This window comes from Paramisgurnus dabryanus, chromosome 5 (genome assembly GCF_030506205.2).
Source record: "Paramisgurnus dabryanus chromosome 5, PD_genome_1.1, whole genome shotgun sequence".
NCBI lineage: Eukaryota > Metazoa > Chordata > Actinopteri > Cypriniformes > Cobitidae > Paramisgurnus > Paramisgurnus dabryanus.
In genome coordinates this window covers 31,962,939-31,985,458 of record NC_133341.1, presented here as the reverse complement: position 1 = coordinate 31,985,458, position 22,520 = coordinate 31,962,939, and the positions used below count along the sequence as shown (strand labels likewise).

Sequence of the window (22,520 nt, the reverse complement as noted above, 5' to 3'; positions counted from 1 at the left end):
GAATACAAGTACATGAACGGGTTGTGGCCTCAATGGCCCTTCAATAAGCATTGTGCTGTGTGCATGTGACTGAGGAATGTGCAGGCTAGAAATTCAACTGAAATTGCATTAAATCTTCTGGTTTTAAACAAAATTATGCTGCAAAATGTATTTATTAAACTACATTTAAGTTCCCTGATATAGGCAACTCTGCATTCTTTTTAATTTCCCAGTTTATTTCCATTAATTCCCATATATTCCTGTTAATTCCCTAGATGTGTTTGTATGTTTTAGACTCTGAGGTGGTAGCTGAAGTTCAAGAACTGCTTCCTTGTAAGAAGGATTTTGATATGAGGGGTGTTGTGGGACGAGGACGTTTCGCTGAGGTGCAGGTTGTGAAGGAGAGAGCTACTGGAGATGCGTATGCCATGAAGATCATGGATAAAAGCTGTCTACGTTCTCAGGACCAGGTGAGATTACCTGCCTGGGGATTTGACAAGATTTTACAATCTGTAACCTAGTTCAAACCTACAGACTATTGACTAACAGCATGACATCTGGTCCGTGCTTCTGTGTATTACATTGCGTTAAATATGCATTTGGCAGATCCAAAGTGTTACAGTGCATTCAAGGTTTAAATTTTTTCATGCCGAGTGCCACGTGGGAATCAAACCCATGAACTTTAGCACTGCTAATGCAATGCTTTACAAAATGAGCTGCAAGAACTGTCTGGGCATTTAGACAAAAAGTGACTGCCATATAAATAATATTACTTTCACATGCTATCATAATTTAGAACAAACAGGAAGAAGACATAGGCTAAGATATATAGTAAAAAGAAGTAATAGAAAATGAAAAAAATACGAAAACTTTAATAAATGGTAATATTATTGATATTATGAACTAATTAAAATCTTTAATCTTTCTAAATAAATTATAAACGTAACGTGATGAAAACGCTATAAGAAACACATAGAGGGATCAGACATCGACAGAACACCGGATATCTTCTCTAATTATTTTCTATTCAAATAATTAAAAGATTTTCAGATGATTTCATCACTCCAGTCTGTCCGGTTGAGGGCTTTTATTGCAATCTTATTACACGGCTCTCTGGAATGCTTGATTCTGATTGGTCAGTTGAGACATTTGCAGGTTCGTTCTTTTCGAATAATAACCGCTCCAAAATAATAACGCATAGCCGGTACTACTTTTACGAGTAAGATCGCTCCGCGCCAATAAAGATTACTGTTTGTTTGGCGCCATCTTGTGACAAACACTGGACAACCACGACAAGACACAGAGAGCTTACTGAGACTGAACTTGACAAAATAGAGCATGACAGCTACGAAGCCACCAACACACAAAAAAATACAGAATGGGCATTAAAACTTCTCAAAGACTGGCTAAAAGAGAAAAAAATGGAGACAGACAAGTATGAAGCAGAGGATCTTAATAAGGTATTACGATCATTTTATGCATCTGTGCAAAGTTTCGCGGAAGGATAAAAATGTTAATTTAAAACAAATATGCCAATAAAATGTTTCCAATTCATATTCATGTCCAGTTTTTTTTCTTATGTGACAAGTAGCCGTGTAATAAGCGGGATAATGTAGAGTCAGCCGGTAGTTATCGGGAAATAAGCCCCTTCAGTGTGATACAAGACCCTCCGCTTCGCGTCGGGTCCTGATCACACTGTCGGGGCTTATTTCCCGATAACTACCGGCTGCCTCTACATTATCCCTTACATAAACACCTACGTTTATCTTCAAATGGTGTCTTCGACGACGATATACTATAAAAATGAAGGTCATCTATTTTGGCATTCCTATTCTGACACTCAACAGCACAACAAAACATTTTCTAGTGAGTTATATTGTTCGTTTCACTCGTGTCTCATTCATTTCCACTGTTTTTCTGCCACCACATGTGCGCGTGACGTAACTGTGACGTCGACTCGCAAAAGGTCTATTATTATCTGTTAAATAAATCTGTAGTCATAACTATATAGAAAAAAATGTATAATAAGTAGCTGATTTTTATCCATAACAGGATATTATATATTATATTTCTGTTGTTTCTGGTCCATCCCATTCATAAATATCTGTTGTAGGTGTCATTTGATGAAGAAAGAAGCATCTTAACCCTGAACGCAAGTCCTTGGATCCCACAACTCCAGCACGCTTTTCAAGACCAGGATCATGTTTATCTGGTGAGTGATGTGCTTAAACCAAAGCAAAGGCTTTCAGGTGATGGGCACACATGTCATTGGCTTTGAGCAATGAGGTCAGGGTTCGTGAGATTGCAAACATGCATACTAATGTTTTTAAACACTCTTAAACACTAGTTTTACACTCTTCAGGCTATTTTTAAACAAAAATATAAGACTTGTTTTGCATAAATCTCAAAGCTCCATTTTAAAGTTTCGACTGTACTCTTAATATAATTTGGAAGGCAGTAATATTAAAAAGAGTGAGTAGATTCTGTACGCTTGACTGGCAGTGTGGATGTCTCATTTCTCTAAAAGTATCTTTGTTCCAGCAGCAGCAGGTGACGCGACTCTTTGTCTGTCTTTCTGTAATGGATGTTTGTGTCTGTCTCGTGAAGTCTGATGATACTTTAAGTGTTCGTGGCCTCAGATGCAACTTCATTTTATGTAGGCCTGGAGAGGAGCTTGCTGCATTTACTTACTTATTCTGTATTCACATTGAATCAATGACAATCTGAATGTATCTTGTGGGGTTTGTAAGCTTTTTAAAGTGTACCTCGTCTATGAAGGATTGTATGTTTTTAATACTTTATATTCGCCTTCTATTACTAAAATTCATTGATAGAAACACAATAAAGCTCACATAACACACGCTGTTTCTGCTCATATTGAGTACCTATAGAGTAGTAATACATCCTTCATATCCCAGAAGAGTCTTTAGTTTTATCAGATTTATAAAAGACAGATCAGCTCTAGTGATTGTTTCCTGAAAAGCCAGAGATCCTGGAGGCGTCCATCAGGAGGAGCGAGTCACGAGCAAGCAACACAAACAAAACATTATCCCACTATCTCTGGATAACTTATGGTTCACTACAAGTTTGTGTTGTTTACATTTATATGCACTTATAGACGGTTTCAGCAGTAACAACATAAACAAGCGGCTTTTGTGGTCAAAACGTAACTTCCGGTAAACTCTGCTAAGAATAAATAACAACAAAGTACTTGAAACGTAGTTTATTTATATAACAAGCTAAATAAACAACATGTAGATTACCTTCGACGAGGTATTTGTTCAAGCAACAAGTCAGACCAAAACCGGAAGTAAAGTTTGGACCAGACACGTATCGCGTCACCGCACGTGCGTCCGATGAAATGTCTATACGCCGATTTGCCAATAAAACACAGACATTTGATGCAGTTTTACTTGCAGCCTGCGACTCATGACTCGGTTGGGATCGCCCTATTTCAACTAAATCCAGCGTTATACAAGCACGACTTTGCTGCTTCCCCCGGATAAACAAACTACATCCAACTAAATAACTACCTTAAAATCTAAATTTCTTCTTTCTTGCCATTGTTGAGTCTCGATATAAAACAAAGCTGTCGCGTGCAGTGATGCCTGTGACTTCTAAGGAACAATGATAAGGAGCTTCACGTCATTCTCGTTGTCACTCTGATTGACGTGTGGGCGTGCTTTTCCAGGGGAAGTGCCCATATAAGGAATATGGGGTCACTGATACATAACGGCTAGGGCTGTAACGATTAATCGTGCAAATGCGCGTTGTCTCAATGAATGAATTTTAATCAATTACGGTGAAATTCGGGCACATCCAAAAGCCAGAGGGCGATCTTGAGCAGAAACTCAATTTTTGCCACAAAAAAGTAGCATTACAAACACTATTCCAGGAAATGTCTATAAGAATATTTACACCGTTGTTCTTCAAATTGTTTCGGGTATTTTCATGATAATAAAGAATATTTTAAATGATTTTGTTTAACGAGTGTTGGTTTTTTAAATACACGTTATAAACGACTCCGACTCATAATGATTTTAGATCGATAAGGACTTCCTACTCACCAAATGCCGTAGTACACGCACAAGCTGTGCATGAAACACAGAATCGCAGCTTTGCGATTCAAAAGGGTATTTTTAATGGGACACACGATTTATCGTTACAGCCCTAAGAACGGCTATCCATGTTCGAAATAAACTTTCCAAAAGGAAAGAGGAGACATTTGTTTGGCCCAGAAATACATTGTCACAGATTCAACTGCTTTTTTAACACTTTGCATTTGTTTATCATGAGGATTACAACTCATTAACTGTGACCCTGTCTTTGTTGTTAAGCCTCACCATTGGTTGAATTTGATATACACATTCAGACGCACTTATCCCTGGAGGCGTCCCCAAAGTGTTCCCTCAATAGGAAACTGTAACAATGTATCTTAAAAGGTAACACGATGTAATCTTGCTCTCACTTAAGAAGTGTCCCCACATTAAGTCTTGAATTTGAGGGTATTGCACCTGGAAAGTCCTTGAAAGGTCCTTGAATTTGAAGTTAACTAAGTTGTGGAAACCCTGGATTTTATCAACTTCAAAAACATGTTTTTGTATTGTTTATCATTTATGTTACTCTCTCTGGTATATATTGAAAGGCTGAACAGAAAAAGTTGATGTTGTTGCCAAGACCACATACCGGCACTTACTTTCTGTTTGCATTTATAACTCATATTCGTTTTGATTGCAACCTTATATGACGTTGTGTATTGTGATGTAAACAAAATGGCGGCCTCCAAGTTTACTGCAACTATGACCTTTGTACAGTTTTTAACTTCACATCCATTTAGCAAACCCCATTGTTAATCTATTATGTCATGCGTGTGTTTATAGTCAGGAACAGGTACCATTTAAAAGCCGACTGCCAAAATGTTCACTTGCTTGTTGCTCAGCCGGTTCGGATGCTTAAAGCTTCAGAGTTTGTAACACTGTCTGTGCGATGTTGATTGACAGTTGCTGTTTCGACTCGACTGCTTTTATCCATCTTACCCCTGTCTGGACCCCTATTGGGAGTCACTGCATTAACAGCGTATGCTGTCACTCAATCACTACAAATCAACAAGATGCTGTAAACCCTTACTGTGAATGATCTTATACACAATAGTGAGAGACACCTGAGATGGAGATAATATACTTAGAAATACTTCTTTAAACTTGACATCTCTTCTCTGTGATGTAAAGTTGGCCGTCAGTAGAGACAAACATCCTCCTGTTTCTTAAAAAAGAAGAACACAGTGTCCCTGTCTCTGTAAAGAGAGCTTTAATCGTTTCAGCTGAACCGTCTTGTTATTGCAGAGCAAACGCAACCAATCCCAAAATCCTTATACGTGAATCTCTTGGATTCCAATTAACCAAAGATTCTTTGATCTGGAAAAACAACGCCGTCCCGCTCAGACATCCAACCAAAAAATATATCAGAGGAGTAAGAGGAGAAAAACTTTGCCCTTGCACAAGTGTGCACAACATAAACATTGACATCTTCCTTTTTTATATTTGTAGATTATTAACTAGTTATAAGTCATTTTTTGTTAATTATTAGTTATCTTATCAATTCTACGTCATTCATGGCCTAATATAATGGTTAGAGAGTCAGGCTTGTAACCCAAAGGTCACCGGTTTAAGTCTCATGGCTTGCAGTCAATCTTAACTTAGTCCTTATTTCATACATTGGTCATGTATGTTGACCGGGCAAGTGCAGATGTGGTTCCTAGTGCCAAATGATTTGTTGCCCCCAGTGCAGGACGGGTGAGTATGAGGGCAGAAACACATGATGGCATGACAGACGATTTTCTATTTCGGCTGTCTCCCATGTTCCCAACGCCCCCGGCAAAAGAAGGGGGGGGGGTTGTAATCTGTCTTCGCCTGTGCTGAAAAGACCCTCGCTAGCTTGTTGCTAGGATACGCGGACTAGAATTCCGGGTTTGCCTCTCGTGTCCCAGCGGCTTTGCTTTCCATTCATGTTCTCTCCCTCGCATGCGTGTTTGTCCGAGCATGTGGACACAAACTTGTGTGAGGTGGTTTCTATCTGTTTGCATCTTTCATCAAACATAAGAGAGGGTCTTGTCAATGAGACAAAGCAGTATCTTAAAATATAGATTGACTCTGATGTCTTTCTCAATTGTGAGAAAAAATTTGTTATTGAGTGGGATCTTAAAAAAATCTGAGTCTTTTATGTGTATATGTCATATTTCATATCACTTTGGCTGTTTTGTGCTTTCTAATCTTCATTAAAAATTCTGATTTATGTATTCCTCAAACTAGATTTATGCCGACTGCTCATTTATGAAGACGTTGCACTGCTGTTAATCACTAAATAATTATGCGTTTACATTTGCATGCATTTGTTCTTGTGCCTGATTTTTTTCACTGATGTTTTTTAAGATCAGATAGCTCTGCGTTTAGCTCCATTATAAAATAATTAACTAGTTTTCACTCTGATAACCTGCACACTGCAGCTGCATGTGTCATTCAAGCAGTTTTTCAACCATACATGTGTCTAGACTGTTTTCACATTGTATAAGTCAATGGGCTCATTGTCTAATGAGAAGGTTAATGGTGTAATGAAAGGATTTTATTAAGCATGTGGATGTGTGATTAAGACAAGCGCTTGTTAATAAACTGTCAGTGAGGATCGGACACAGATGCTTTGTGTTTGGCTATCATGCATTACATACAGATGATTATTATGTAATGTCACACTGTGAGATCTGCGTTGTGTCTGGGCTCTTTGCGTAAATGGCAAATGTAATTTTCACACTATCCTTGTCAAATGTGCAACATGTTTAATGTGATCACCTGTGTAAACTTCAAAATAGTTGCTTAATAAAGTGTTTTAAGTATTTTGAGGGCTGCAATGTATGAAAGTACCAATGTGCATCTGACAGTCATCTGTATATAGATTTGTGTCTTGATTTTTGCAATTCTGAATGTTTGCCTGTTTTTGTGTGTTTACAGGTGATGGAGTATCTACCTGGTGGTGATCTCATGACTTTAATGAACAGATATGAAGATCAGTTTGATGAGTCTATGGCTCAGTTTTATCTTGCAGAGCTTGTACTGGCCATTCATGTTGTCCATCAGATGGGATATGTTCACAGGTAACACTGAAAATATCTTGATGTAATCTTGATGTTAAAGGTTGGGCAATTTTGGAGAGGCTAGCTATAGGGTTGGGGTCAATAGAGGATGCCATCGTTCATCATCGATGGCTGACAGACATCAGAATGTTGAGCTGGCATTGTGATTCCACCACCTGCAAAAAACATCTTGAAGGTTTTTTACCCAAAAAACCCAAAAATGAAAACAATCCCCTGATTTACTTACCCTTAAGCCATCCTCCATGTATATGATAATCTTTTTTTTCCAGACAAACACAATCTGAGTTACATTAGAAAATGTCCTGGCTGTTCCAAGCTTTATAATGGTAGTAAATGGTGCTTGTAATTTAAAGTGCAGAGAAGTCCATCAGTCGTTGACAGACGTAATCCACACGGCTTCAGGGGGTTAATAAAGGCCTACTAGTGGCAATCGATGAGATTTTATAAGAAAAATATTAATATTTAAATTAACTAGCTTCCATTGAAGATCAATGTGTGTACACGAAAGACTGCCTTTCCAGCGTAGGAAATGGCGTGCGAGATGTAGTGACAACTTAACATAACCAAAACGATAAAAATATCGTAATATAAGGACTTAAGGTTTCATTTCTATGCACAAATCAAATAAAGAGGAATAAGAATTATGCTTATAAAATATAAAAATCTAATTCATTCCTTAAGCATTATTCATATTCCCCATTTTAAATTTGTTAGTAGAAACAATAATATTATTATTCGAATCAAATGCAATAAATGGACGAACATTTTATGGTTCTATAAATACATTAAGACCACTTAATTGGGTGATTACTATCAGGATGTGAAGAGATTTTCAACTAGCTTAATTTTTTTTCCAAAAACATTGCCTACCGTGCCTTTAATTCAAGACCTTGTATAACAGTTTGACAGCAATACTTGTATTTCTTTCTTCATGGTATGGTTAGAATACAAACAGTCCTAATTGCCCTAAAATCTTAATGTTTTTCCTAATGAATTTTTTTTTTTTTTTTTTGATGTTGGCATGTAACCTGGACTTATTTTTGTGAGATTCTGGTTTTATAACCAGCGTTTTAAAAAAATTTGCCAGCTATTTTTTTAATAATTTTGGGTTTTGTAGTTTATTTTGTTTAGTGCATATTTCTCATAAATGTATTTTTTCTCAATCTTACTACAGAGATATTAGACCAGACAACGTTCTGATCGACCGCACAGGTCACATTAAACTGGCTGACTTTGGATCAGCTGCCAGATTGAACGCTAGCAGAACGGTAAGATGATATGATGTCATTCTGATAAGACGTGTTTAACTTCATGCACCACTGCACAGACCGTTCAGCGTCTGACTTGAGGAAGTGCACGATGGTCAGGCATTTTGTCCGATGAGAGCCACAACAAGCTGCAGAAAGTGTCCAACTTTATGATCTGTTTTTAAATCTTACTGACTCATACAGGGGGATTTATTAAATTTGGTCTTTTAACATGATATTTTAAATTGGCTTTGATGCAGGTGAATTGAAAAAAGCTTCTGTTATGTGGCACAGGTGATGTCTTCAAGACTTCCGGAGGGGACTCATGATTTTTTGGCTCCGGAGATTCTGTCCGCACTAAACGGAGGGTCGACATGCAGCTACGGTCCTGAAAGTGACTGGTGGTCCCTTGGCGTCATTGCTTATGAAATGGTCTACATGAAATCGCCTTTTTCTGATGGGACCTCAACAAAAACCATCAATAATATCTTGAACTTTCAGGTGATTTTGGGGCTGAAAATGGATTGTAAACTGTCTACTCTATAACGTGCTATTTGCGTGTAGTTGGATGCTTAAACATCGCACATAAAATTCTAGTCATTTGAGACATTCACAAGTAAATTTGCGTCATGTGAGGGACTTGTATAGCTCAAATTGAGTAAACTTACCAGATTGTTCGACCTCCTTACTCTTCCAAACAAGACCCTTTTAATTCCTGTAAAAGTATGAAGATGTCTTGTGTAGAGATGATGCTTGTCCTCCGTTGTTGTTTTGTTTTTCTGCCTCCGCTCGCTTCCTGTATTTACGTCATTGCACAAGCAAGCTCCTGATTGGTTAACGCGGCGCGAAAATCTGCCAAAGTTCAGATTTTTTTAACTTGCGTGGACCAATCGGCAACGCTCACTTCACGTGCAATTCGCGCTTACTGTGCCGCAGGATGCCTATTTGTGTCTTTGCATTGACTTAACATGTAAATCACTTCCGCTTGCCGCCTCTTCCGCGTCTGGTGTGAACGCATCATAACAATTTCTGTAGCCTATAAGTGTCAACGTATTTGTGTAATCCCCAAAACTAATTTGATTATTCATGTTGCATTTCATCTTGATTGACCCATTGTAAACGGAAACCAATTCCAATCCATTTTTTATCTACATAAAGTAAAACATTATGATATATTTATAATGTTTTTATTATGACTGATTTACTGTTAATTTAAGAGTAGGGCTGCAACTAACGATTATTTTCATAATTGATTAATTGGCCAATTATTTTGCGATTAATCGACTAATCAGATAAAAACACAGATATTGCTATTTTTCACTTATTATCGATATTTAAGGACTAAGTTAGGGTATTAACGTATAGAAATGTACCTACCACAAACTACAGACTTTTACTTATATAATCTTTTTGATATTTTATGCATATTTTATTAAATGATGAAACATCCTTAAATGTCAAAACATAAACAAACAAAACGAATTGAGTCTTCAGGGATGTGCTGGTGAGGAAATGTTGCACCAGATTAATAAACTTATTTTAATCTTCAACTTTTGACAACGGATTTTATTATCGATTTTATGGATTAGTATTGGAGCCCTATTTAAGAGCTTATGTCATTACTATCCATTAGGTTTATTATTTAGTCTAGGGATGCTCATATCAGTTAATTTTCCCGACCGACAACCGTAGCTTCTAAACCGAACATTAATCGTTAACTTATAAGATTTTAATATGAAATTGTCATTGAGTAAAAATACAGTTGACGGTTGTCTGTGAACTTGTAAAAACAAAAGATTTAATTTGAACGTGCAAACAGCAGCGACAGATCAACAACAGAACCAGGATTCATACATTATCAGATATTCACGCAACATTACCTTATTAAAAAGCACGCGATCGGTCCAGAGGATTAATATCCAAAAAGGGCAGATTGTCTCCGTTTCTTCTACCACCGTGGTCATTTCTAAAGCAGGATGCTTTTCAGAAAGTTTTGCTTTTGCGTCGTCTTTCTCCGTTTGTGCAAAAAGAGAGATGTTTATGTTCAGGGTCAGAGGCCATCACCGAACGTCTGTCCGGTTGTGCGCGAGACGGAACGCGTCATCTTGCGCGGACACGCGCGCGTCTCCGTTCAGCTTCCAAACACGCATACAAATGATTTCTCATACAAATTATTACTTTATCAGACCGTCAGGGCAGCAATAATTTGTGTCATTTACAGGACATTCACAAATTACAGATAGAAAAGTGGCTAAATGTCTGTCGGCTCATGACTACACGCACCATGTATTAACAAATATTTTTTTATTTTAACTGATAATGTTAACCGGTCATAAATTCTTACCTTCGGTTAACGGTTAAACGGTCAATGTGAGCATCCCTAATTTAGTCCATTTTTGCCATGGATTGTGAACATGGGAAAGCCCAAACAGAGATATATCTTTAATGTAATCTTACTTTAATTTAATTTCCTTTTTTCTTCATGCACATACATGCATCACAATGTGCGTTTTGTCTTCAGCGCTATTTGAAGTTCCCGGAGGAACCGAAGGCCAGCGCTCAGTTTGTGGACCTGATCCAGAGTTTGTTATGTGGATCACGGGAGCGACTGGGGTACGAGGGGCTCCGGTCCCATCCCTTCTTCTCCTCCATTGACTGGAACAACGTGAGACATGGTAAGATGCTCTTTGCGCTTTTAAAGTCTGTATTGGGTGTTGCACTGACACCCATTCATAGTCAATATGAGTAGTCCTTGATATACCACCTTTTTACACATGCTAAGATGTACTTTGTAACTGATGCATGCATAGTAGTGGATGCACAAAACAAACCTTGACCGCTGTTTCCTGATAAGATGTAATCAAGTGATTATACTTTAGGGTCTATGACAGTTATTGACCATTTATTGCATTTGTGTTGCGTGTTTCCTGTCTGTCTTCAGCTTTGAAACATATTTATAAAGTAATTTTTCCATGTAACTGTAAATTATAGGTGCTATCCATTAGACGACAATTTCTGTAGCCCTTAATAAGCCCAAGTGATTATTTCTTCTGTGTTATCAATGGATTTGTCACAGTGGGCTGTAATGTGTGGTGTCTCTGAGCCCAGACTTAGATTGTAGGTTAAAGTTAAACACAGAGGCTCTGAATTAATTCCACTATTTAAGTCTGTGGTACGACAATGAGCTGCTTGCCTTTAAAGGGGACAGAGAATGAAAAACCATTTTTACCTTGTCTTTGTTGAATAATGGTAGTCTACCCGCATTCACAAACATACAAAAAGTGCTAGACATGCTAAACATCTCAGTCTCATAGAAATTCCTCTTTTAGAAATGTCAGCCAGAAAACGGCCCAATCTGAAAAACTGATGCTTATGACATCACAGGCATCTCACTGCCCCTCCACTTTAAAATAATTGCCTACATTTTTTGAGTGGCAGCAAAGTCAGCCAATCAGTAATGAGATTGCAAGTTAAGCCAGTAGGGGGAGACAAATAGGTGCAAAACCACTTGTTTAAAACCCCCCACCCTAATAGAGCTATCTGAGAGAGGTTTTTAGGAAGCTTCTAAGGCATTACAGACCCAAACAAAAACATTTTTTGTCTTTTTTTTTTACCCCGTTCAGTCATTCTATATCACCTTTAATGTCTGCTTTAGGATTTGAGCATTGTGTTAACTTAGTTAGGGGGAAGTATGAGCAAAATATGAAGTGGTAGAGCATTGTGTTAGCAGTGCAAAAGTTCATGGGTTCGAACATATGTTCCACACATGCTGATAAAAATCAGGGTTCCCACGAGTCCTTGAAATCCTTGAAAGTTTGTGAATCTGGGGGAAAAAATTCAAGGCCCTAGGAAGTTTTTGAAAATATACATACATAGATACAGATCATTGAAAGTGCTTGAATCTAGTTTTGCAAGAAGTTTTCTGGAAAAAAAATCCATATTATTCCCTGTGTAGTGTAGGATAATATCATAACATTTCTAGACTTTTTAAGCACACGTGCTAAACTGTTTACTTTACATGCTTATATCTTCTGTATGCCAATGTTGATTCATACCAAAATGATTTTTTGCATAGTTGTGTTTGACACATGAAAACGTCTCGGGTTACGTATGTAACTGTTGTTCCCTGAGAAGGGATATTCCCCTGCCATACTTCCTGCGTCCCTGTTACGCCGTCTTTGGCAATATTTCAGATAGCGATATACTTCCTGGCTCCCGCGTCACCCTGTCTTTGTCGTTAAGCCACACCATTGGTTAAATTTATTTGATATACACATTCAGACGCACTTACCCTGGAGGTGTCCCCAAAGTGTCTCCGCAGTGACGCAGTGCGAGTTCCCTCGAAAGGGAACTGTAACAATGTATCTTTAAAGGTAAAACGATGTAACCTTGCTCTCACTTAAAATATGACCCCACATTCAGTCCTTGAATTTGAGGGTATTGGACCTGGAAAGTCCTTGAAAGGTCCTTGAATTTGAAGTTTACTAAAGTGTGGGAAGCTGGGAACCCTGGATTTAGCTCAAGGATTCATTTGACAAATTATCTGATACTGTTTATTGAGATGGAGACACTACAGTAAACTATCAGAATTTATCAGAATAGTATATAATAGCATAACAATAATGCTTGTGTTTCTTTCATCATCATTATTTTATGTCTATATTTATCTAAAAGTTTATTTGTGTATTGTATTTCACGAGCAAAAGAAACACAACATAATTAAATAATGACTACTTGAGTGATTTGCCAATGGGTTACGATAAATGAACTTAAAGGTGCTGTAGAATGTAAAACTGTATTTATTTAGCATAGATGAATAATAAGAGCTCTGTAAATAGTAATGACATATCATGAGCCTTAAACGTAATTGTTTCCTCCTCCTTATGAAACCTTGTGCATGCTAAAGACCACTGAAAACAGACAGATCTCAACATAACACCAACTGTGACAGTCATGATGTACGCCCCCAACAATAAATTACACATTAAATTAAGTACAATATTGTTACAATGCTCTGTCCTTCCAGAAAAACGCAGAGTTTTTGTGTGATTGTTGCGTGCAAAAATCCTTGATCTTGCGGCACGTTTTCTTAAATAATGCGTTGGAATATGTGGGATATTTATGCAATTTCATGTGATGAAATTGGGGAGCTTGCAAAAACTGTTTGCAAATTTTCAATGATGTTCACGTCACATAATCACGTCACTTCATAACGTTCCCATGGCAACCAATGGTTGCGCTTGTGTGAAGTAAATGCAACATTTTTCAACTTTTTGCTAAGATATATGTGACCTTTTGCTACGGAAATGCGGTGATTATGAAATCATGCCAGCCCCTCATAGTTTGCGCACGGAAATCTGCAATTTATGCTGCGAAAGTGCGGCGTATTTGAAAAAATGCGGTCCCCACATAAATATAAGGACTTTTGCTGATAATGCATTGAATCATGTGATTGCATAATCATGTTTTTCTGAAGGGACTGAATGCTAAAAACAAACATAGATGTGACTGTGAGTTAGTGTTATATGCTAGTTAATGCTATATGCTAACGTTTAGGTTGAAGTTCTACTATTGACGTTACAGTCACGTTTTACAGGTCTATACTGACAAAACACAAACTTACCAGTCAGAAACGTCCATTTACAATCTACAAACAACTGTTTATTCCTCAAAATCTCTATCTTCATCTGATACAGACTCAAACATAAGATCTGTTTGCTTTGAGAGCTTCTAGCTACTGACTGACAGCCAATCAGAGAAGAGCTTAACATTATTATTCATGAACCTTTCAAATAAGGTAATAATAGACCATTTCATTCTGAGGGCAAATCCTAGGGGTTGTAAATGGACGTTTGCACTTAATAAAGCCACATACCTTATATGTAGATAGCAGAAAACAATTAAATTTTTTAATTGTCTTCTTTCTAAGAATGTTTGAATATTTTTTCTAGAAATAGGACAAATTATTTAGCTTGCACCGTTTTTAGCATTAAAATATATGTACCCATATGAGACCCATACCTATGTATGCATTGAACTGCAGATACAGTGTGTATTAATACAGCTGTGTGTGTGTGTGCAGATGCAGCTCTGCGCATCTGTATGTGTGTTGCATTGGTTTTAGTGTGACTCACTCTGATTAGCCGACACTGCTGCAGTGAAAGGGAGAGAGAGAGTGAGCGGGTGAGCGAGTTATTGCGCTACAGTCTCATCACTGAAACCCCTCTCTCCCCCCTTCTCTCTCTCTCCCCTGCTCTCCCTCTCTCTCTCTCTCCCCCAGTCTGTTTTTCTCTGCTGTGTGGCTCAACGATCATCTCACATGTTTTCTCCTCTCGTCTCCTTCAGCGCTCCCTCCGTTCGTTCCGTCTCTGCGCTCCGACGATGACACCTCCAATTTTGAGGAGCCCGAGAGGCCCCATCGCCCCGCGGCCGCTGCCCAGCGAGATCTCCCTCGCGACGGCTTCAACGGACGAGACCTGCCCTTTGTAGGGTGGTGCTTCAGTCGGGCCCTGAGCGCACTGGCCAAGTCTGAGTGAGTACACGCACAGATTTTACTTGTGTAGTCACAGGTGGTCCATTGGTACGGAGACGGTTGCATCACCACGGCGACTGTCACCAGGCAACACTGAGGAGGAATGTGAGATGATGCTCGTCTGTAGAAAGCTGCGGTCTCGCACTCTTTCACAGCATGCGTCTATAAGATGATGAATGAGATGTGTGTGTGTTCACGGGGGTGTGTAGGTGTGTGCGTTACTGTGAATGTTTTTAAAACCATCACATGATTTCCCATTTGTATGTTGACATGCGAATGCAGGGGAGTGGGAAACCCTCCTGCTCTGTGTGTGTGTTGTGTGTTGTGTGTAATATGATCATACACACAAGATGTAAACATTTGGTTTTTCTGATCAACTGTGTGTTTGCTGCGATGTAGTAAAACCTTAAATCTGTTGTTTTCACTCCATTCGCATCTTTCCTTTGGGTTGGTGTTTACTGATGCACGAGTCTCGGCTTATATTTCAATCTAAAATCAAAAGAGGTTGTTTATAATTTGCTTAATAAAACTGAAACCTTATTTTAAGACCATTGTGTTTTTTTGCAGCATGGCATTATTTTTATTTCCCAATTTAATGTAATGCAATAAAATCTTGTTTTTTATTACCGTATTCGATTTAAATTACATCACGGCAGTATTTGTTATGCTGATTTGAGTCATTGTAGTACAGTAATGAGAATTTACAGAAAAATGCTTTGTTGTTTTCAATACGCTTCAGTTTTTTCATGCAAACTATAATTTGTTCACATATCACGTTTTTGTGAGCTTCACTGTGTTTGTGAGCTTGCATCTGTAAATGCATTTGAGTCGGATTACGACACGCTAGATCAGATCTTTCCCATTATGGGACACATTTTTCCCAGGAGCTGAAATAAGAGGTGACAATATTGAGAGGAATGTCACAGGGAAAGTGAGAGAAACCGTCATAACATCATTCAGAACGATGATGGATCCGGAAGGTATTACTATGGTAACCAGAGTGAATTTCCTCTCCGCGTCCACCCCCTCCATCCAGTCTTGCTCTTTTTCTTTTCTAATCCTGAAATGCAGATTTTTCTCTCTCTCTGTGAGTCACATTACTGGCGTCTTCATAAAGGCACCGCGCATGGGAATGTTAATGCTGGATGGCGGGTGCTGATTGGAGGATTGGCTCCGCCGGAGACGTGCTGTGATGTGAGCTCGGTGCCTCTGTCTTGAAGCAAACAAAACATCTGTAGTGAGCGATGGTCGTAAAAAGAGACGACTAATGAGAAATGCGCCGACGGCTCGCCACATGCACGCATGTGCGTGTGGCCTGTCGCAGTAGCTGTATATCTCTTTCAACACGCACACAGCAGTGTTTCCTTTGCATGTCCAATTCATTTCTCCTGCATGACTGCTCATGTCTTCTATGGACAAACATACATTTTAAAAAAAGCAAGAAATCAGACGGTGCATGTCAATGTTGCAGGTGTCGTATGCTCTGAGCTCAGTCCAGTTGTGTTGGATCTTGCCTGTGTCGTGACTATCAGATACCGCGTGTAAGTCCTTCATCTCCTTTCTTCTCAGTCTTTTCTCCTGATGCGCGTGTCGCTGTAGCAGTGATGTTTGTCACATCAAGCGTGTTGTGCATCTCTTTGCTTATTTATAAGTTCAGTGCCTCGTGATGTAAAAGAGTTCATGGTTTTCATTCATTCATTTGGTGGATATGTTTATCTTAACCAGTTCACAGTATGTGCATTATATTTGATTTCATGTATATCGCACAGTGGGGAGCATTGCATTAGCAGTGCAAAAGGTCATGGGTTTGAACCTACTGTAGGGAACACACATACTGTATGTTGTTTTGAATAAAAGCGTCTGCCAAATGAATAAATGTAATGCAAATCTTGTATGCATGGTTCCCACTGGTCCTTGAAAGTTTGTGAAACTGGGGGAAATAATTCAAGGCCCTGCTGGGAAGTTTTGAAAATATACATACATAGATACAGAGCTTTGAAAGTGCTTGAATCTATTTTATGCAATATGTTTTCTGGGAAAAAATCCATATTATTCCCTGTGTAGTGTAGGATAATATCATTAAAATTCTAGACTTTTTAAGCACATGTGCTAAACTGTTTGCTTTAAATGCTTATATCTTCTGTATGTGAATGTTGATTCATACCAAAATGCTTTTTTGCATAGTTGTGTTTGACACATGAAAACGTCTTGGGTTACATATGTACCTGTTGTTCCCTGAGAAGGGAACGAGACGCTGCGTCTCCCTTGCCATACTTCCTGCGTCCCTGTAACGCCGTCTTTGTCAATATTTCAGATAGCGATATACTTCCTGGCTCCCATGTTACCCTATCTTTGTTGTGAAGCCTCACCATTGGTTGAATTTGATATACACATTCAGACGCACTTACCCCTGGAGGCGTCCCCAAAGTTTCACTGCAGTGACACAGCGTGAGTTCCCTCAAAAGGGAACTGTAACAGTGTATCTTAAAAGGTAACACGCTGTAACCTTGCTATCACTTGATATGTGTCCCCACATTTAGTCCTTGAATTTTTTTAGTGTATTGTACCTGGAAAGTCCTTGAAAGGTCCTTGAATTTTAATTTAACTAATGTGTGGAAACGCTGTGTATGTATACCCTTTACCATACAACAACCTTTATGCTATTAGATTTGTTATTTTTTTATCTACATACAGCGCGGGTCTCGTTACATAGAAGTTGCCGTCATGTTTCCACAATAGCCCTAAATGGACAAACTGTTCTACAGAGTGCGTTTCGTCTCTACGTTGTCTCAGACGACAACGACGACGACATGTTTGTCCTGTGGCAGCTACCATATGCGTTTTGAAATTAAGGGGCTGTTTGTTGCTTCTCGCTATCTCACCACTAGATGCTGCTAAAATTTACACACACACACACACTTTTTTATTATATATTATATAATTACTAGGGCTGTCAAAAGATTAATCGTGATTAATCGCATCCAAAATAAAAGTTTGTGTTTACATAACATATGTGTGTGTAGTGTGTATAATTATTATTTATATATAAAAACACACACAGTCATGTATATATTTAAGAAAAATTATAATTTATATAATAATTATACACATTACACACACATATGTTATGTAAACACAAACTTTTATTTTAGATGTGATTAATCACGATTAATCTTTTGACAGCCCTAATAATTACTTAATATAAATATTTTTTTTCTTAAAATTATACATGCATGTGTGCATATTTATATATACATAATTATTATACACAGTTCAGAATCAAAAACTTTTATTCTGCAATAGATTAATCATGATTAATCGTTATGCATCCGTAATTCCTGTTGATTTGGCCATGTCTCACGGTCCTATTCTCGATCAATATTTTGATATCAATGTCGTGTGCAGAAGTACTGTTTAATCTTTCCTTTTCTCCTTCATCCTTCATGGTGATAAAGTCCACATTTATCATTGTGAGAATTACTTTGCTCACAATGCAACGTAAAACATTCTGTTGGTATAATATTTGATACGGCGGTAATCGCATTTTCCTTTGCCTCAGTGTGTTGTTAAAGTGCAGTAATAAGCTGTCATGTTGAGGAGGACCGGTTTGTTTTCCGCAGCTCTAATTAGACTGTTTCCGGCGAGGTGGTGCTGCTGTCTGCCGTAGGTTCATCTTGTGTAGGTGGTTTCTTCTTCTTCTGACTCTGACTCACGGTTTAATGGTTAGTCGAGAAGACCGCATTGTTGATTTGACTGGTGAACTCAATTAAACTCTTACAAGGATATTGTGGGTTAAATGCCAGTTAATCTCTGTCTTTACAGACAGATACTCTTGTATGCATCTTAAGTCATTATGGTGGTAACAAGATATTGACTACACATATGATTTTTCCCAAAAAGCATATTGGAAATGCATTATAATAGAGTGCTGTGCTTTTTGAGATGCTGCTTTTCTGTAACTGTGTGAACAGAAGTTATCTCCTAATATTTGTTTTCTATAAAACACAACGACTGGAGGCATCAAAGCAGCTGTTGTGTAACGTTCACTGCCTTCCTCAAAACAACTACTGTCAAACTCCAAAAGTTTCATCTTTGTACCCATGCTTCGGTGTGCTGTTACATAACGGTAAACTAGTGCCATTTGTATGCACGCCGTCTGCATGACGTCATTTTCATCATCTAGACAGTCTTCGTGAAGTGCGTGAAAATGTTGAGACAGGAAACGACACTACAAACAATTACACAAAAAGGTAATAGACAGTGTTTGTACACACACCATCGTCTTTTCTTATTTTATTTTTACTTCTTCCAAGAATAGAAAGCTGTGGAGCATTTTTGTCACCATGATATTTGATTCCTGTTCTTTGTTTTTCTTTTTGTTTGTTCTAAACTTTATTTGCAATGGTGGATTCGCTATTTTTCTTCATTTATCCTAATTTTTTTAATGTACTGTAAATGTCGCGAATCAGTGCTGCCTTGATGGCCTGGCAGAGTAATAATGGAAAGGTCGGGAAAGGTCACATGTTAAATATATGAAACACACATTGCAGACCATTTTAAACAATAAACTGACACGAAGACATTAATATCATTCGACATAGAGGACCGTTCGACGTTGTTTATTAGGGATGCACCGATACCACTTTTTTGGAGTACGAGTACCTGCATTTCAGTACTTGCCGATACCGAGTACTTAATAAAAAACATGATTTAAATTTACAGGTAACCGCTTTAGTCATATAATTTAACAAAAAATCAAGGGACTAGTTTTCCAGTTTGTTGTAAACTCTGCCTCTTTGGACAACACAAGAGGCGTTAACCCCTTATACGCCACTCAAACATAGACATTTCTCAGACCATGGTATCGATCCCTGGTATCGGGGGACTTTTAGCGAGTACGAGTACTTTAGAAAATGTGGTATCGAGGCTGATACCAGTATCGGTATCGGTGCATCCCTATTGTTTATTCTCCACACTTGTAAATACTGGGGCGTAGTTTCACATACGTCATCTGTGACCTTTCGGCGTAATGACGTATTGCGTGAGGTCGCGCTGGCGCGTCACACGACCGGAGGAAGACAAGAAGTTGTGGTTAAAAAGTGCATATTTTTTCTTTTTCTTGCCAAAAATGCCAATGGTTTCGCTAGATAAGACCCTTAAGCCTCATTTGGGATCGTTTAGAGTCCTTTGAAACTGCAATTTTAAACTGCATTAAAACAGTTAAGTGTTGGGGTCCATTAAAGTCCATTAAAATGAGAAAAATCCTGGAATGTTTTCCTCAAAAAACATAATTTCTTCTCGACTGAACAAAGAAAGACATCAACATTTTGGATTACATGGTGGTGAGTAAATTATCTGAATTTTATAAGTTGCCATATTTACAGTTCTACTATCGTTAATTAACAGCTCCCCTATATTTAAAAGTATGTTACCGTATTAATACCCTGGAACCTAACTCGTTTAATTTGGGAAATCAGTTGCCTTGAATCATTTAAGTTTAGGATGCAAAGATGTACATTTCTACACCATTTAACTGTTTTGTTAAAAAACAGCATTTTCCTGTAGAATCTAGCAGTTTTTTTACAGTTCACTGACTGACTAGTCATGTGTTTTTGATCAGCCTCTATTATGATGAATCACGTTTCCTCTGACGTCAACAGTTTATTCTCCAAGACAAGTTGACTATAAAAGCTCACAGGAGCAAAGAGCACCGTGCATGCTCATTAACTTGACCTTTTCCAATGACTGATCAATAGAGCGCAACATGTGTAAGCGCCGCAGTGTCGCCACAGGAACATTGTGAGAACATGGGCTATGAATCAGTGTCGGTTGGGTCTGTCGGGCAGGATAAGAATACACGCATCAGCGTTCCAACAGATCAATAGCTACTGTATTCACAGAATGCATAACTGCGTGTGTGTCCGTGATGGATGTGAGGAGTAAGCTAAAGCAACCGCTGACCACTTTGGCCAAAAAGAGCGAGAGGCTCTGACGTGTTTGCGCGTGTACCGTTGAATTTGTGGCAGTGCTGATGACGTGTTTCAAGTATCAATACTGCAGGGGTGCCGCTATTGTAATGCTGCAGTTATTGAATTTTTGCTGAAACCTTTATTGATGCCGGCTAATGTGGAATGTAATTCTCAAAGGTTAACTGCACGCCGTGCTTTCTGGTTTATATAAAATATGACTTCATTCCAATTCATTGTTCTGTCCGAATGTGACTCTATAAAGGGGTGCTTGTACGACTCAAAAGGCCCAATTTGGTTTGCGTAGACTATAATTACGCCGCAAGTCCAAACACACATGCACCCGATTATCAAGTCAGTTATGGGCTTTGCTGATCAGACCCCTGGGATGTGTCGAGCCAAAGTCTGATGTTTTTCCAAAGGGAGCTCTCTAAAGTGCTGGGTAATGGACTACTTTACAGCAAACAGGGAGAACCACTAATCTTGTTAGACCCCACTGGTACGATGCCAAGGAAAGCATATTTAGACCTGTACCGATACATACCAGAACGGTTTCTGTGTTTAGATGGTCTCTCTCAAGGGGAACCGATCAGATTGTAAGGTTTTCCATTTCACAGCTGGTTATATTAAAACATGACTGAATGTATCTGTGGATACAGATCTTCTCTCTCCAGAGGAACAGAAAAGCCTCTTAACTCAACAGTAGTTGTTTTTCACTGCTCTTTTAGGGCTGAGAGGTCAACATTTCCCCAAAAGTAAAGTTATATCTCTGTCCATAACTTCTTACTGTCATCCTTAAAACACAAAGTACAGTAAGGGGGCGTGCACACCAAAGCTTTTTGCATGTTTTCAGTTGTTTTCCAATGAAAGCGCTGCGTTTTTTAAAACAGAGAGTTGAAAAATATTCAACTTTGGGTAAAAACTCTGCTCATCAATGTCAGTGGAGGAAGGGTGGGACAAATATCACAAGGCGTTTTCGGACACGTTTAAAACCTTTGGTGTGCATATGTGTGTATGTATGTATGTATGTATGTATGTATGTGTATATGTATATATATGTGTATGTATGTATATGTATGTATATATATATATATATATATATATATATATATATATATATATATATATATATATATATATATATATATATATATATATATATATATATATATATATATATATATATATATATATATATATATATATATATATATATATATATATATATATTAGGCCTGGGCGAAAAATCGATTTAATGAATTAATTCGAATTTTTTGTTGTGGGCGATTTAAAAAATAAGTAATTCGATTTTTTTGTAATGGCGCATTTTTGGCTGCCCGGGGCTTCCGTAGCGTTATTATAGCATCATCAACAACATCATAGCACACGTGAAACAGCATCAGCAAGCGACAAGTTGTCTGCCGTTTGTACTTATTGCTTTTCTTAATAAGTGGGGGGGGGGGGTCGGAAAAAATCGGAAGTCGAATTAAAAAAAATAAAATCGGAGATTTTATTTTTAGGCCAAATCGCCCAGCACTAATATATATATATATATATATATATATATATATATATATATATATATATATATATATATATGTATTCATCTGAGGTTGTATTTACCTCATTTTAAGACTGTCTGAAGCTGCGTG

General features: G+C 38.1%; 1 protein-coding gene across 6 annotated transcripts in view; it reads left to right on the top strand.

The window, feature by feature from the left end:
- Positions 1-22,520, top strand: part of cita (citron rho-interacting serine/threonine kinase a) — a 79,667-nt gene that overhangs the window by 2,623 nt on the left and 54,524 nt on the right. For 5 of the 6 annotated variants that reach the window (XM_065251068.1, XM_065251065.1, XM_065251066.1 and 2 more), the window contains exons 4-10: positions 274-449; positions 2,093-2,191; positions 6,981-7,123; positions 8,298-8,391; positions 8,665-8,871; positions 10,892-11,045; positions 14,716-14,902. In XM_065251068.1, the coding sequence (XP_065107140.1) occupies positions 274-449; positions 2,093-2,191; positions 6,981-7,123; positions 8,298-8,391; positions 8,665-8,871; positions 10,892-11,045; positions 14,716-14,902 (1,060 nt within the window). Of the gene's footprint in view, positions 1-273; positions 450-2,092; positions 2,192-6,980; positions 7,124-8,297; positions 8,392-8,664; positions 8,872-10,891; positions 11,046-14,592; positions 14,903-22,520 lie in introns of those variants that run through there. The other variant, XM_065251069.2, reaches the window with a different exon arrangement.